Consider the following 15297-nt stretch of genomic DNA (forward strand, 5'->3'; position numbering starts at 1 on the left):
TTAGGCGTAGGTAGGTGAGGGAGGGAAGTGGGGAGGGGGTAGGTGAGGGGCAGTAGGGGGAAGGGGGGTATATTGGCCAGATCTCAGGTATCTATGGCACACCATCGCCTGGGCAGTTGGAGGGCTTCACGGGATGTCATCTGAGGTGAGCAAGTTCCAGGGACATCAGTGGGGCCTCTGATTTACCAGGCGCTCCGACGTCCGGGGGATCTCGGAGGGGTCCGGTCTTGAGGCGGTTCGCGTGGCCCGGTCGCCGTCCTGTTGGGGGATTATACCGATGGCTTTTAAGAAGTCTTGGGAATCATCTGGATCGGTTATGGTGAAGTATCTGCCATTCTTTAGCACCACGAGCTTGAAGGGGAAGCCCCACCTGTATTTAATTCCCCGGTCCCTTAGCGTCGTTGTGAGGGGCTTCATCTCTCTGCGCCTTTCCACAGTGACCCTAGAGAGGTCGCTAAAGATTTGGACATCCTCCACTCTGAGGTCCCGGACGCCTCTGCTAGCGGCCATGATTCTTTCGTGGAATAATCGTGGAGTTTAGCGATGACATCTCTGTGGCGATTGGGGTCAGCGGACTTGGGGCCCAGCGCTCCATGAGCTCGACTATGCGTAGTTCGTGTTCCGTTAGATCAGGAACCAGCTGGGGGAAGACGTTTTTAAGGTAGGCCTGCAGGGACTCCGGGGATACAGTCTCTGGGATATTCCTGAAGCGCAGGTTCTGCCTGCGGTCCCTGTTTTCTTGGTCCTCCAGGGCGTCTTTTAATTCGTTTATTACATGGCCAAGCCTGGCCACTTAATCTTCTGTATTTGAATGTGCAGTGAGGGCCCCTTCCATCTTGGTCTCTAGTACCTCCGTTCTCTCGGATAGGCCATTTAGGTCGGATCTTATGCCCTCCAGGGCCGTTGTAAGATTCTCCTGGAACCCCTTCCTCATTTTAGTGAAGAGGGACTCAAAATAATCTTTATTGAGACCTTGCCGCTCGAGGTCGGGGTGCCCCTGCGCTGCGCTTCCTCCGGCGTGCTCCGGCTCTTCGCCGCCATCTTGGCTATCGGAGGTCGGCTCCGGCTGTCTCTGCCCGGGCGGGAAGAACCTTGTGACCGGGTTCGCAGCTTTCTTAGATTTGCTTTCCATTCCTCTGTGTTCAGAAGGGGGATAGGAAGCTTTTCTGGAGGGTTTTTTCTGGTTGGATTTGCTCTTTCTGGTCGAATTCATAGGGGGATGTTGGGAGCTCCTTCCCTAGTCAGCCATGCACGGTGACGTCCGACAGTCCCCTCTTTAATTGTTTTTATTCCCTTTTATTTGAGGAGGGGGGGAAGGTGTGAGAATGTTGCAGACCTTCAGGGGTGTTTCTGGTATAGCTGAACAGAGTTATTTATTTATTTATTTAGCTCAGAACAATGTTATTGGAAGGATGGAGGGTTGTGGCACCCTGAGGCTCAGGCAGCAGGGCTAAATTATTGGTGATTGGGACAGCCAGCCTCATACCCCTTTATGGGAAGATGGTGCCTCAGTGAAGTGCTCCTCTTAAGATGGCCGCTTCCAAAACTTAAGCCTCGTGGCGGGACCCGCAGTTCCTTCAGCCAGAGGTTACTCTCCCAGTGCTCTCCCTGCCAGGGTCGCCTGTTGGTGTATGTAGCTTTATTTATTTAATTAGTTCTGTTTCGGTGGGGGGCAAGCGGGGACCGCAGCGGATAGATGCCATTCAGGCTTCACCACGGGGCCGTGGGAGGCTGCTGCAGGCGCGCTTCAGACACAGCGTGGGGGGGGGTCCGTCCCCGAACCCCGCGGTCAGACCGGACTCCATTCAGCACCCGGAGCTTAGCCCCACCGCCTCTCCTACCTCGCGTCCAGCTCCTCCTGGCGGCTCCTCCGATTTTGTGCGTGAGGCAGGGGGAGACTTCCACCGGGGGTCGGGACCCACAGGGGGCCTCCCAGAGCGCCGGCAACCCCTCTCTGAGACACAGGTAGAGGCCACTCTTATGCCCAGCTACTCTTTGGGGTTCAGGGCTGCGAGGTTTGTCACTTTGGGGGAGGGGGTGTATTTGTGTGGGTGCTTTATATAAGTTATTCGCTGGAGGGGCTCTGGAGCAAGTCTCCTAGGCAGCCATTCCTCTCGACGTCACAGGAAGTCTCAGGATTTCTTTTTTGGTACACATCTTTAGTACACTTTCAAAGTTTCCAGTTACCTCCTGGGCTGTACCCACCACCTCTATAATCATTGTTTGAGTCCTGTCCATCAACAAAAATATTGATCTATATTTGATATCACACTCAAATCTAAAATCCTCCGATATATTGTTTTGTTATTTGGGATATATTGATGTAAAATAGTCATATTGTGTGGATTCAAAAGTGTTTGCCATTATAACTTTCAGAGCTGCTTTATAATTCAACTGTAATAATTAAAACTTTGGTATACGTATAACATTTTCCTTAGCAAGGAATGAGTGAGGCTACTACAAAACATGGTATGAATATTTCATGAAATTACTGCAGTTAAGATTTGTGGGGCCAAATTAAACAAATTAGAAACATTTTAATGTAGAAATCCACACTGCTTACTGAGAAATATAATTTTGGATTGTTACCTTCTGAAGCTGCAGGTCCCATTCTCAAGGACCTATAGGTGTAATGTTTGCAGGCAAGAATAACATTAATTAGACTTTGGGGCCTATGCAGAGAGCAGCGAATTTTAAAATTGGCGAGTTTAATAAAAAGTAGCTTTTTTGGAGAGTTTTATTCTCCATAAGCAGAAATGTGCGAATTCTGCTATGTTTAACATGAATGCGTGTGGCGAGTTTAAATTGGCGAGATGCGCGCTGCAGAAATGTGTTAAGAAAAATTTGCGCCTTTTTTTTCCCTTTGCTATGGCCGCGAGCGGCAGCTTCTTGCCAACTTTTTCTGGCGAGGCAAAAAGGAGACAATCGCGCCATTTTATTGGCGCGAACAGCCGCTAGATGCCGTTCGCGCCTCTCTGCATAAGGATATTTTTAAAACTGGCGAGATGGAGGTTCTCGCCAGCCGCGAGGCGAGTTTTAGAAATAGAAAAAAAAAATTGGCGCGTTTTTCGTAACTCGCCATTTTCTGCTGTTTTCTGCGCGATTTTCTCCAAAAAATGGCGAGTTTTGAAATAGCGCTGCTCTCTGCATAGGCCCCTTTGTCTTTTAGCCGCATAAGATAAAGACACTTGGTTCCATCATACAATAATCTGAATTTAGCTCCAAATATATTTTTTTTCAGAGGAGATTGCTGCTTTAAATTATGAAACTAACTGAATGCAGTGCACGATTTTAGAAACATCATTAGTCCTGACAAAGGGCACTTTTGTCATAGGTCATTATATGTTTAGCGAGAGAGAACTTCCTAGATGTAGTAATGAGGACACCGAGCTCTCAAAACCTTTACAGGTCTCTTCTTCGTAGAGACACTACAAAGGAGCTAGGAAGGACTTGTGACCGTTTTTGTTGATCTATTGAAAGGTTATTTATCACACCCTAGAACAGAAACAGGAATACATTTTAGAGAAGGTGTTCTAAAGATGAGTGCTTTCATTATATCTCCAGTACATGCTGCTAGCTAGAATTGTATGTTGAAATATACTGAACACTATTTGTTTATATTAGTATGGTTTTATACATTTTTATACCTTGATTTTCTCTGTGACGACCCAGCACGATGTAGTGAAAATCTAGACTCTCCCATGAAATTAGGATCCTATATTACATTTAAGAAGGTTTGCTTAACTTCCATTACAGCCATTTTTCTTTTTGGCTTCTAAGACCTATTAAACTTACCTAGCAAAAATATAACACATGATGATAGTATGAGAGTGGCCAGCACTGTGATGATCAGCAGGATAAGGAAGAAGAGCTCGTATTTTATGCTAGCCCATGGCACAAGGTCAGGCACATGCATGTTCTTTTCTCCCTGTGCTTCTACAAGAGAAAAAAGAAAATAAGGTTAAAAAAAATAAGGAAAAAAGCTGAATACATGAAAGTATTAGGCGGCCAGATTTAGATGGTAAATTCTTTAAGGAAGAGGCCCCTTACTCTGTGTTTACTTCCTTCTTTACAGCGATGCGTGATGCGCGACCGCCTTTGCCAAAAGACAAGAATTTTGTTTTTTGGCGCGGCAGCCGAGCAATGGCCACGTCACAGCGGCGGTTCAGCCACTGAGGGCGAACCAGCCGAGTGATGTCATGGCCATGTCCCCACCATGCCCCCGCCACTCCCCCTAGTCGCGAATGATCTGAAGTCCATCAGATTGCTCGGCTGGAGGGGGAGACGCTCCGTCTGCCTGATGATGCTCTGTGGAGAGATTTCCACATGCTGTAAGAGGAACCCCATCTATATGGGATTTTTTTTTAATTTTTTACATATTATGATCATGGAGAAATCCTAGGCTTGTTTTCATTAAAAAAAAAAAAACAAGGCCTTACTTTGGTGTTATGTGTCCCAAAATTGAAAATAGCCTACCTTTTCCATTCACAAAAGTAACCGGCCACCAGGGATACAAGAAATTGGCATCTGACTATCTCTGTAAACTGGATTTGGGTACACGCAAGCTAAACTCAATTCGATTTATTTATTTCAGTTTTAAAAAAAACTTTAACTAATACATCAGTCTATTTTTTCCTTAACCAAACAATAGTGATAATCTAGTATCCCACTCATCAGTGTTATTAACTTGCTAAATCAATGCAACAAAATTTTTGAAGTGTAGCCCCGGTCTTACTTTGGTCCCAGAGACCCCCCTCACCAAGTGCCGAGCGGTCGCGGGTGCCGCCGGAGGCAGCGACGGACCCGCCGGCACAACGCGAGGGTGGGGGCCAGAGCAGGGAGCGCTCCGAGTCCTCAGAGCCTCGGCGGCGCTCCCGGCTAGCGGGGGCCGCAATTGTGTCTGCTCGCGGTTGCGCAGTGTAGTCGCGTACGCGCTGTACAGTGCCAGGAGTGCCGGCGACAATGTTAAGGTTGGCGTGAGGTCGCACATGCGTAGAACCACCGCGGTAGCCATTACAGGATCGCGCAGGCGCAGTAAGGGTAGCGCACGCGGTCCCAATGCTAAAGAGGTCCTGAGTGGACAACAATTCCCAGCAGCCTCTGGGATTTGCCCTTTCACCTACATCACGTGCAGCCAGCCAGCAAATAGGGTTTTGCAGCTTCTCCTGTGGAGGAAGGCTACAATGTTGCGGGGACCACGTTTTGGGAGTTGGAGCTGGGAGCAGGAAGGGGAAGGAAGGGTGTAGGGAGCAAGTGGCTCCTACACCAGGTAAGGTAGTTCCCCAGATCCCAGGCAGGCCCCAATCCCCACCAGGGTAGTGGGTAGGTACTGAGGGATGGCCCCTAGGTTAAGGACCCTGCCCTTAGGTGTGAGTGTGCAGTCTTGTCAGGGTCACGGCTGGTAGTGCTGTGAGCGCTGACAAGTAGGCACAGTGTGTGTGTGCAGTGCAGTGTAGCTGCAGGTACCGGTTGAGTGCAGTGCAGTTGCTGCAGGTACCGAGTGAGTGCAGTGGGTTGCTGCAGGTTCAGTGTGTGTGCAGTGTGGTTGCTGCAGGTACCGGTGGAGTGCAGTGCGGTTGCTGCAGGTACTGTGTGAGTGCAGTGTGTTTGCTACAGGTTTAGGTTGAGTAGTCAGAGGGGATCCGGGAGGTGAAGAGAGAGGAAGTGTGGGTGCAGGGGGTCAGTGACCCACCTGCATAGGACAGGCTACCCCGTAGGCCCCTATGAGTGTTCCCTGAAGACACCAAAGGTTGCTGTGCTGCAGGGACGGCCTGTAGTAGTAGCGAGCATCACCCTTACTGAGTACCAGCTAGGGACAAAGGGACAAGCGTGCGGAGCAGGTCTGCTGGTGAGTCGTTTGGGACCAGACGGCTGGACATTGAGACCCAGGAGACAGACCGCTGATTCATCTGACCCTTTGCGAAGAGGTACCGGTCACCGCCGTGACCGGAAGGTACTATAACATCAAGTGCACCAACACCGGTCAACAGGCGCTGATCCCGCCTTAGGCTAAACTCTTTAGGAACACTGAGCGAGTGGTTAAAGAACTGAGCCTATACCATCACTTTAATATATATGGACACGGTGTGTGGGGCACGCGGTGAGGGGACAGAGACGTTGCTCCGGATGAGTGGGCGAGCCACTAAGGTTACACGTTAAGGTTATATTGCTATAATATAGAGTGATAACGTTCCGTGCATTATCATATAGTAAAACTGGTTGCATATATATATGTGTGTTGTTGTATTTCTTGCCCAGGGGAATCTCACATCACGGGGATCCTGGGTAAGTGGAGGCGCTGAGCTAAGTAAGTGTATGAGTGTTACCCCAGGCTCCCAGCTAGCGGAGGCTCAGATCTCCTGGAGCCGCAGGTGTTGTACAGTGACCAGTAGTTCCTTTGGGAGGGTTCAGAAAAAGGGCTACATAAGTATGTCAGACATTGCAAAAAAGAGCAGCAACATTGTAGGACAGCCCATCCCTTTCTCAGGCCTTCATCGTCTTTGCTGCTAGACGGATAAGCAGCACACTCCAAGGTAATGCATTGCTAAACCCTGTAACAGCGAAGCCGTGCATAATATTGTGTGTCCTTTGTGTGCAAACGTGTAGTATGGCAGCCATGCCTATTTATTTATAGATTAAACCATCTTTAACGTCACTTTCATTTTTAGATGTCCCCCCTTATTTTTCCACAAATCAAAGTGATCTTTTCTTATTAAAATATGCAACAAATAAAAAGGTTTTTAGAAGGTGACAGTGTACGTTTAAAGTGGTAACTCCTGTCAGATTTAAAACAAACCTCTTCTCTCCAAAAATAAGCCTACACCTTTGTGTAATAACACAAAGAAGCTCTACACACGTCCAGTCTACTTAGAGGCAATATTATTTAAATAAGCGCCAACACACCAGTCTTCACCAGGGTGTGAATTTACTTTCTGTTTGTGTCTGGTTACGTTGGCCCTGTAACCAAATGTAAAAACCAACAGCACACCAGCCATTCGCTGCAATAGGATTCTTCCTTTTGAGGTAGGAACAAGGTATGGGGAACAAAGTGTGTCAAATGGGTTAAACCAAAATTGATAATATTATCAAAGTGGAAGTTCTGTGAAAGTTGAAAATGTGAAATTATACTTATCTGTATACAGCAGAAAGAAAACCCCAAAGTGACTAAGTGGAGGGGCGGCATGACTAGACAGGGGTCACTTCTGAAGGGTTGTTAAGAGTTAATGGGGGTGGGATGTTAGGAAGGATGTGAGGTGTTAAGCTTCTTAAATGGGGGGTGGCAAGTTCATGTACTGTACTGTATTGTTACTCTTACCTTATTTCAGAAAGCCATGTGGGAGGAAATGGCTGTGAGGAGATCTGCAACTGCAAGGAGGCCTGGTGTTGTCCCACTGGATAGAAGATCTGAGGAAGCAGGCGAAGTCAAGGTAGGGGCTGGCCATCTGCTGGAGTAGGTGAGGCCAGAGGAGGAGCATCCAAATTAGTGAGACGAACCCACGATACAGTGAGCAGAGCCAGAGGAAAAATGGTCGTCAAGCAGAGTGGGCCCATAGCAGAAAGGGGATGGTCCAGAAGTGTTGAGGTGGCTGCTGGTGGAGGCGGGCCCACCAGGGGAGGAGACAGTGACAGTGCAGGCAGCAGCAAAAGGATAAGGAGCAGCATGCGACCCTTGGGAGGGCTGAGATGTAGGAGATTGTGTCCCCCTGCAGAGTCCATTAGGTGAGCAGAGGACCCAGGAGGGGAGTGGGTCTATATCCCAATGCAGAAGAAGAGTAGATCTTTGGGAGATTAGCATGGGGTGGCCGAGGAGGTCGCTGGGACTGAAGGTGCCTTTGTGGACCAGGGCAGGCTAGGTCAGGGTTATTCGAATCTCAAGTGGATTGGACAATTTAGGAGGAGGTTATGTGTATGAGGGGGAGCGGAGTTGGGATTTCCCCTGTGCATATGCAGGCTGGCATGGCAGGCCCTAGCGGCTCTGTTACAGAAAAGACAGCGAGAGGTGCTGAGGATTGTCGCCCGGATTGGTCTGGTGCTGGAGGTCATGGTGAGTGAGGGTTCAGGTATGGGGGCGTAAACTGGAGTGCATGGGATACAAAAATGTGGCTTGGGTGTGAGGCAATGATGGGGATGTTGAGAGAAATTTTGACTAAACTTGTGGCAGGAGGGGCCAGTGGGTTTGCAGCACAGGGGGCCATAGGTAACTCCAAGTTCTTGGGTGGAGATCTGTAGTTTGGCACGTGTGCTGAGGAACATGAGAGTAATGTATTACAGTTGTGGGTTTGTGGCGTTGAGGGTGGAGTGGTTAGGCCTGGTGAGACAGCGGTGGAGAATGGTTGGAGGTAAGCAGTGGATCAGTGGTGGTTTCCACTGGGGGGGCTGTTGGCCAGTCAGGGCTGTTGGCCAGTTTCAGGAACTGTTCGCAGTTTAACAGGGGCCAATGTCAGTGGAGCATTGGCTGCCGATTCAGGCATGAGTGCAATGCCTGCAACGGAAGCCATGTTGCTAGCAAGTGCTTTAAGAGAGGAAAAGCAGGTGTGTGGCGTGGAGCTGCGAGAGAGGTTCTGGTGAAGGGTAAGGATGCTATCCCAATAAGTTGCATAGACCAGGTAGTTGCAGAGACCAGTCCAATTGGCATAGACCAGGTATTTTGGAAGCATTTTGGATTTCTTTCCAAAAGGTGGAAGTGTCCCTTGCAGGAAGAGTCTTAAATCCTTGGAACAGCATGTGGGGATAGCAAGGGCCAAACTTTCAAAGTAAGTAGAACTGGGTAGGATGGTCGGCTCCTTCAGGGTTCTGCCTTTGGCCAAGCTAAGGGTGCCTCTTCTGGGGGTAGTTCCTAAGAAGGAGAGCGTTTTGTCTTATCCATCATCTCTCCTTCCCGAATGGGTTGTCAGTGAATGATGGGATAAGTAAGGATATATGTACTGTGCAGTATGCATCTTTCGATAAGGCTCAGGAAATAATTAGACCATCTGCACAGCTGGCAAAAGAGGACATAGAATCAGCGGTCCACCTATTGCTATTATTGAAGTACATTCAAAGTGTTTTCACCTATTGGCCTTATCTTGGATAGGGATAAGCACAAGAATCTGTGATTATACTCCATTGCCTGTTTTATCTGCGATCGTGTGAGTTTTGGCATCAAAAGATTTTCAGTCTCGTGAATCACCTGATTTCATTTGCAATATTGCACTTTGTGTTTCCCTTCTCTTTTTTAAATTCAATGATTCTTCGCTCCCTACTGTAAAGAAGGGAGCTAGGAATAGCAGGGTCGTCGAGATTTCAAGTAGGAAAGTAAATAAGGCACGGGTGACCTTTGTGGCTGGGCGGATAATCGATTCGGCACACGGATCTGGAGGGCACTTCAGCAGCTTTGTTATGGCAAGATGGGGTGCATCTCTGGGATATTAGACGTGATATCTCCAATCTGAGTTTGCAGGGCAGTTTGGAGAGGGCGGTAGGTTTGTTGGCTGCCTCAAGATCAGTTTAAGGCAGTTAAATGACTTTGTTCATGGCGGGATGGTGTTTTGTTAGTTGTGGGAACCTTTGCAGTTTGGCTGTTTTAGTGGAGATCGGTGGACCTCTTGTGGTGTGGCCAAGGAGAGGCGGTGCCATACGATGCTAATGTGGCACAATATGAAAATGTTTCCCTTGGCAAACAAGAACTATACAAAGACAAAATGAGGCCTATGTATCAATGCAGAAGAAAACTTGTTTGACGTACAGTTTTGCACCATTTTTTGCTCCAAATTTTATAATGGGCCAGGTTGGCAATCCAGATTCTTACATCTGGAACAGATTACTAAACAAGAAGGTTAATACCACCTCAGATCTGGCAGAATTTGTCACAGATTGAAAAAAGAAAAAGTGGCGCACAAATTGCTACACTTCATAACTCCTCCCTAACTCCTCAATTGACAATCCCTCGCAAACTGGCGCAAATGGTGCAAAAACTGGAGACATTTGCTGCAATTTTGCTAAAAAAATTGTCCTAGAATATAAACCCCAAAGTCTTGTAAGATCTTCAGGTCTATTTTTTTAAACTTACCCATGAGTGCTTCTAGTTATCCATCAAACTTTATTCTCGCTGCTGCTACATCACATACTGTATATGAAACTTCTTACATTTATTTACTTTTTCAAAAAAAGAAAAATCACAACAGAAACCACAGACTAAACCAGCCCAGTTTTGTATTTTGTATCTCATTTGAGGACTGGTCTGTCTGTGTCCTTCGTATCTTCCTTTCTACAACCTACTTTTTTTCCCATCCTACGATGAAGTGAACTTACGTAACACATCTTGGCTGTCTTTGGTACAGAGCTTTAGCTTGTTTAAGTTGTTTAAGGAATCCGCTGCATAAAGTTTTCTTTCTTCACTAAACTCCTCGAAGTCAATGTTCAAAGAAGAAATATTCATTGTACCTATAAATAAAAGCGGACATCGTCATTTATGTTGTACAGCATTACTATCTGCTTTGTACGGTGTGACTATTTTTTTCACTTTTTAAGATATTTATAAACCGATCATTAGAACTATTTAACATTAGCTCTCTATCACTTGCACAGTGCTAATTAGAGATTGTTTTATTTTGGTATTTGCTTACACACATACCGTATATCCGTGCAATATCCTACGTGTGTTTAAATAAATCAGTTCTGCAGTATTAGATAATACTTACTAAAAAAATATTTTTTAATTCAACTTGATGTCATTTTTAATGAGTTTTAATATAATGAGCATCCTTTGATTTCTATAGCAGGTTTTAGCTCACCTCCCCAGCAGTGCAAGATCTTTGCAACACTTACAGTTTGCAGCTCAAACTGCTGGGAATATTCGCAAAAAATTATCAGAACTAGGTAATAATAGATAATGTTACAGTACCTTAGTAATATATATTAAATAAGTTATGGTGGGTCAAAAAAGTGACAAAACCCCTCCACCATATAGCATACAGCAAATTTAAAATCATTTGTGAGCACATTCACGTCGCAGACAAGTCTGCAACGCTGCTTTCCAGCATTATCTGTAAGCATACAATGCTTCCACTGCAGCCAGGCATTCTGGGAAATGACATAATAGATAATGTTACAGTACCTTAGTAATATATATTAAATAAGTTATGGTGGGTCAAAAAAGTGACAAAACCCCTCCACCATATAGCATACAGCAAATTTAAAATCATTTGTGAGCACATTCACGTCGCAGACAAGTCTGCAACCCTGCTTTCCAGCATTATCTGTAAGCATACAATGCTTCCACTGCAGCCAGGCATTCTGGGAAATGACATAATAGATAATGTTACAGTACCTTAGTAATATATATTAAATAAGTTATGGTGGGTCAAAAAAGTGACAAAACCCCTCCACCATATAGCATACAGCAAATTTAAAATCATTTGTGAGCACATTCACGTCGCAGACAAGTCTGCAACCCTGCTTTCCAGCATTATCTGTAAGCATACAATGCTTCCACTGCAGCCAGGCATTCTGGGAAATGACATAATAGATAATGTTACAGTACCTTAGTAATATATATTAAATAAGTTATGGTGGGTCAAAAAAGTGACAAAACCCCTCCACCATATAGCATACAGCAAATTTAAAATCATTTGTGAGCACATTCACGTCGCAGACAAGTCTGCAACCCTGCTTTCCAGCATTATCTGTAAGCATACAATGCTTCCACTGCAGCCAGGCATTCTGGGAAATGACATAATAGATAATGTTACAGTACCTTAGTAATATATATTAAATAAGTTATGGTGGGTCAAAAAAGTGACAAAACCCCTCCACCATATAGCATACAGCAAATTTAAAATCATTTGTGAGCACATTCACGTCGCAGACAAGTCTGCAACCCTGCTTTCCAGCATTATCTGTAAGCATACAATGCTTCCACTGCAGCCAGGCATTCTGGGAAATGACATGCAAATGAGCACCCAGTGTCACCTTTTGCTTAGTAATAGAAGAATACATTGTAGCTACTGAGATACACGTACTGAAGGATTGATTGAAACTGAAAGGCAGCCATTTAGTGAACCCTGTGAAGCAGGATCTTTGCTGATCGATCAAGGGAGAATGACTCGATCGGATGTTTAGGTAATTCGTTTTCAATAAAAGTAATCAAAGGCTGCATAAATTGAAACAAAAATATATTATTATTTTTTTTTAAAGTGCCACTTTAATGTATTTTAATATATTTTGATGCCTTAAATCAAAAATATATATGTATATAAACATAGTGTCAAGATCAAATGGGATGAAGCTCTTTCTAGTGGTGCCATTTTTATTATGATTGAAATAACATATCAAGTTATTTAGAGCAGAAATCCTGACCAAAAATAAGAAGTGTAGATTTAATAGAGGTCAATTTGCCTATTATATGCAATTTGGAGACCAATATTTAAAATATATTTAAATATACAATATGGCCATCTACCTTCATGCCAACCAGTGACAACATTGTTTCTTGAATTTGTCAGTATTTGGAACACATCAATATATCAATACACCAATTCAATTGACTTGCTAACAAGGAAAGTGCCATTTTATCCCATTACTTGTGCCGCCAAGTGCCTCTGGCTTCTACAGGCCTCAACACTATAAGTCCTGGTAGGAACAGGCAGTGTTGGGGTTAAACTCCTGCGCAGGGCCTAGCCTGCAGTTGCAGTCTGGATGGGTACAATGTTGCCGTATCCAGGGGCAGGCCTAAACTGGCAGTTGGAGTGTCATACCTGGGGAGTGTACTGACTGGGTCACATGTATATTGTGTGATGCCTGTCAGTACCTGAACCTGCCCTGTTATGGGACTAGGGTTGCCAGATGGCTTCTCAAAAAATACTGGACACAACAATGAAAAATGCGGCACTCGAAAAGCCAGTGGGGAGGTATGTTATTTATAAATTCTCAGACCATTATGTAATTTTTTTATAAATTTCACTCCACGTTTGCACCAATTTGCACCATTTCATATTCTACTTCATAAAAAAATAATTGGGGAGGGGTTTGGGGATTGAGCACCCTCCGAGCATTTTTTATTAAAAAGATTATGAAATAGTGCAAATTGTATATACGTGGAGTGAAATTTAGAAAAAAAGGACATAATGGATCAGATAATTTATAAATAACATACCTGCAGTCATACATGGCGAGCTATACTGATCTTAATGCTTCTCTCCCACTACTTCTAAGATTGTTGCAACCCCCCTCATCCTCTCCCCCCTCATCCTCTCACATCACCACCCCTTCCTCCTTCCTCATCTTCACCCCCCTCCTCCTCCTTCCTCACATTCAACCCCCTCCTCCTCCATCCCCACCTTCACCCCCTCCTTACCTTCAACCCCCTCACCTTCACCCCCCCCTCACCTTCACCACCTCCTTCTCCTTCCTCACCACCTCCTCATCCTCTTTCTTCACCACATCCTCACCCTCCTTTTTCATCCTCTCCCTCTCCTGGTATCTTACCTGTGGTGGCAGGGACAGAGTGGAACTCTTCTTTCCTCTCCCACATGCAAAGCTGGGAGGAAACTACATTTCCCAGCATGCAAATGGGGGAGATGTGCATGATGTTGGGCCCTTCCATTGGTTAGTCTTCTTCTTGGCTGGGAGGTGGGATGACGCCCATTTCCTGGGTTACCAGATGCTGCAGCCTGCTTCTGAATCGGAGGTAAGTGGGGACGCTGCATTCGGCCACCCTTCACACTCCCGCTGCCCGCACACGCAGAGAGGAAAAATACCGGACACATACATGTCCGTCATAACCTCTCATTTTTTACCCGACAAATCGTCAAAATACCGATCTGTCCGATTCAAAACCAGACACATGGCACCCCTATATGGGACAGGGTTACAAGCTGACACTCCACCAAATTGAATAGGACTGAGCTGAGTTGTGTGGTATGGTGTGATATCCTTTCCCTGCAAGAGGGTAAAGGAGCTGAGATGGGACTCTTGGGCCTCTAGCCCCTGGGGTCTGCTCCAGGGAATGGAGATGATGCCATGTTGTCTGCCAAATAAAGATGCCGTTGTACCAGCTATAATGTGTGGTCATTGTGAAAGAGAGTTGCCTGTGGGGACCATCCTGCTTCCAGCAGGATCCGCATGGGATGGAGGCACTGCACCCTGAGAAGGAAAAGCCTGTCCCGTTTCTGCTCCCACATAACATCCGCGGAGCAACTCAGACCTCCTGTAACCCGCAGGTGAGCTACAGTACCAGGGAAATACCCATGTAGGGGCCAGATCTCCCGTGGCAGGGGGGGAACAGGTGCTACACTTTAAATCACTGGAAAAATGAAATGACATGTTCCCAGAACCTGGTGGGGTCAAGTATTGAGAGATTTAAAATCAAGAAAAGTCAAGATCAATCCCTTGGAATACATCAAAATAGACATGTGCTGCTCTGAGGACAAAAAGATCATGTTGAAGAAAAGATCATCTTAATTGAAATAAATGAAATTGTAGTAAGAGAAAGGGTTATCAGAGAGTTGGGGCTGGGCTTGTAAAAGGGGAAGAGCTATTCAGAGGTGATGAGAGATGTCAGTGTATATCAGTATGTAACTTTATGAACGTGTGTCAATGTATCTGTGTGAGAGTGCCAGTGTGAGAGTGTGAGAGTGTCGGTGTGTCTGTGAGAGCGTGCCAAAGTGAGAGTGTCAAGTGTGTCTGTGTGGGAGTGTGTCAGTGTTTGTCTGTGAGTATGATTGTCAATGTGAGTGGGTCAGCGTTTGTCTATGTGAGAGAGTGACGGTGTGTCTCTGTGAAGTTTCATTGTGTGTGTCACAAACACATTTTTACTTTTTGTTCTAATTTCCAAGCGTTACTTCAGGTGCAAGCTGAACACTGCACATCACCCAGTCAACACCATCCCAACTGTCAAGCATGGTGGTGACAACATCATGTTATGGGGATGCTTCTCTTTAGCATGGACTGGGAAACTTGTCAGGATGGAGGGAAGAATGTATGGTGCAAATTGCAGGCAAATCCTTGAGGAAAACCTCTTTGAATCAGCCAAGACTGAAACTGGGGAGGAAATTCACATTTCGGCAGGACACTGACCTGAAGCACAAAGCCAAAAAGAGACCTATCCAAAAAGACTCATAGCAGTAATTGCTGCAAATGGTGCTTCTACCAAGTACTGACAAGGGGTTGAATACTTATGCAACCAGGAAATGTTACTGTTTTTCCTTTGCTAACATTTTGGGTCCTATGCAGTTCATATGTCACTTATCGAGCACTTATTGCCCAAAATGCCTACCGCTATTCAGTAAGCGGCGATAAGTGGGCGATAAATGACTGAAT

General features: G+C 45.7%; 1 protein-coding gene across 1 annotated transcript in view; it reads right to left on the bottom strand.

The window, feature by feature from the left end:
* The window catches only part of LSMEM1 (leucine rich single-pass membrane protein 1), a 65073-nt gene that overhangs the window by 14940 nt on the left and 34836 nt on the right, over window positions 1-15297 (bottom strand). Inside the window, exons 2-3 of the mRNA XM_075598935.1 lie at window positions 10291-10422; window positions 3796-3936 (exon numbers count right to left, since the gene is read on the bottom strand). Of these exons, the coding sequence (XP_075455050.1) occupies window positions 3796-3936; window positions 10291-10417 (268 nt within the window). The 5' untranslated portion in view covers window positions 10418-10422. The remainder of the gene's footprint in view (window positions 1-3795; window positions 3937-10290; window positions 10423-15297) is intronic.

This window comes from Ascaphus truei, chromosome 5, assembly GCF_040206685.1.
Source record: "Ascaphus truei isolate aAscTru1 chromosome 5, aAscTru1.hap1, whole genome shotgun sequence".
NCBI classification, from domain to species: Eukaryota; Metazoa; Chordata; class Amphibia; order Anura; family Ascaphidae; genus Ascaphus; species Ascaphus truei.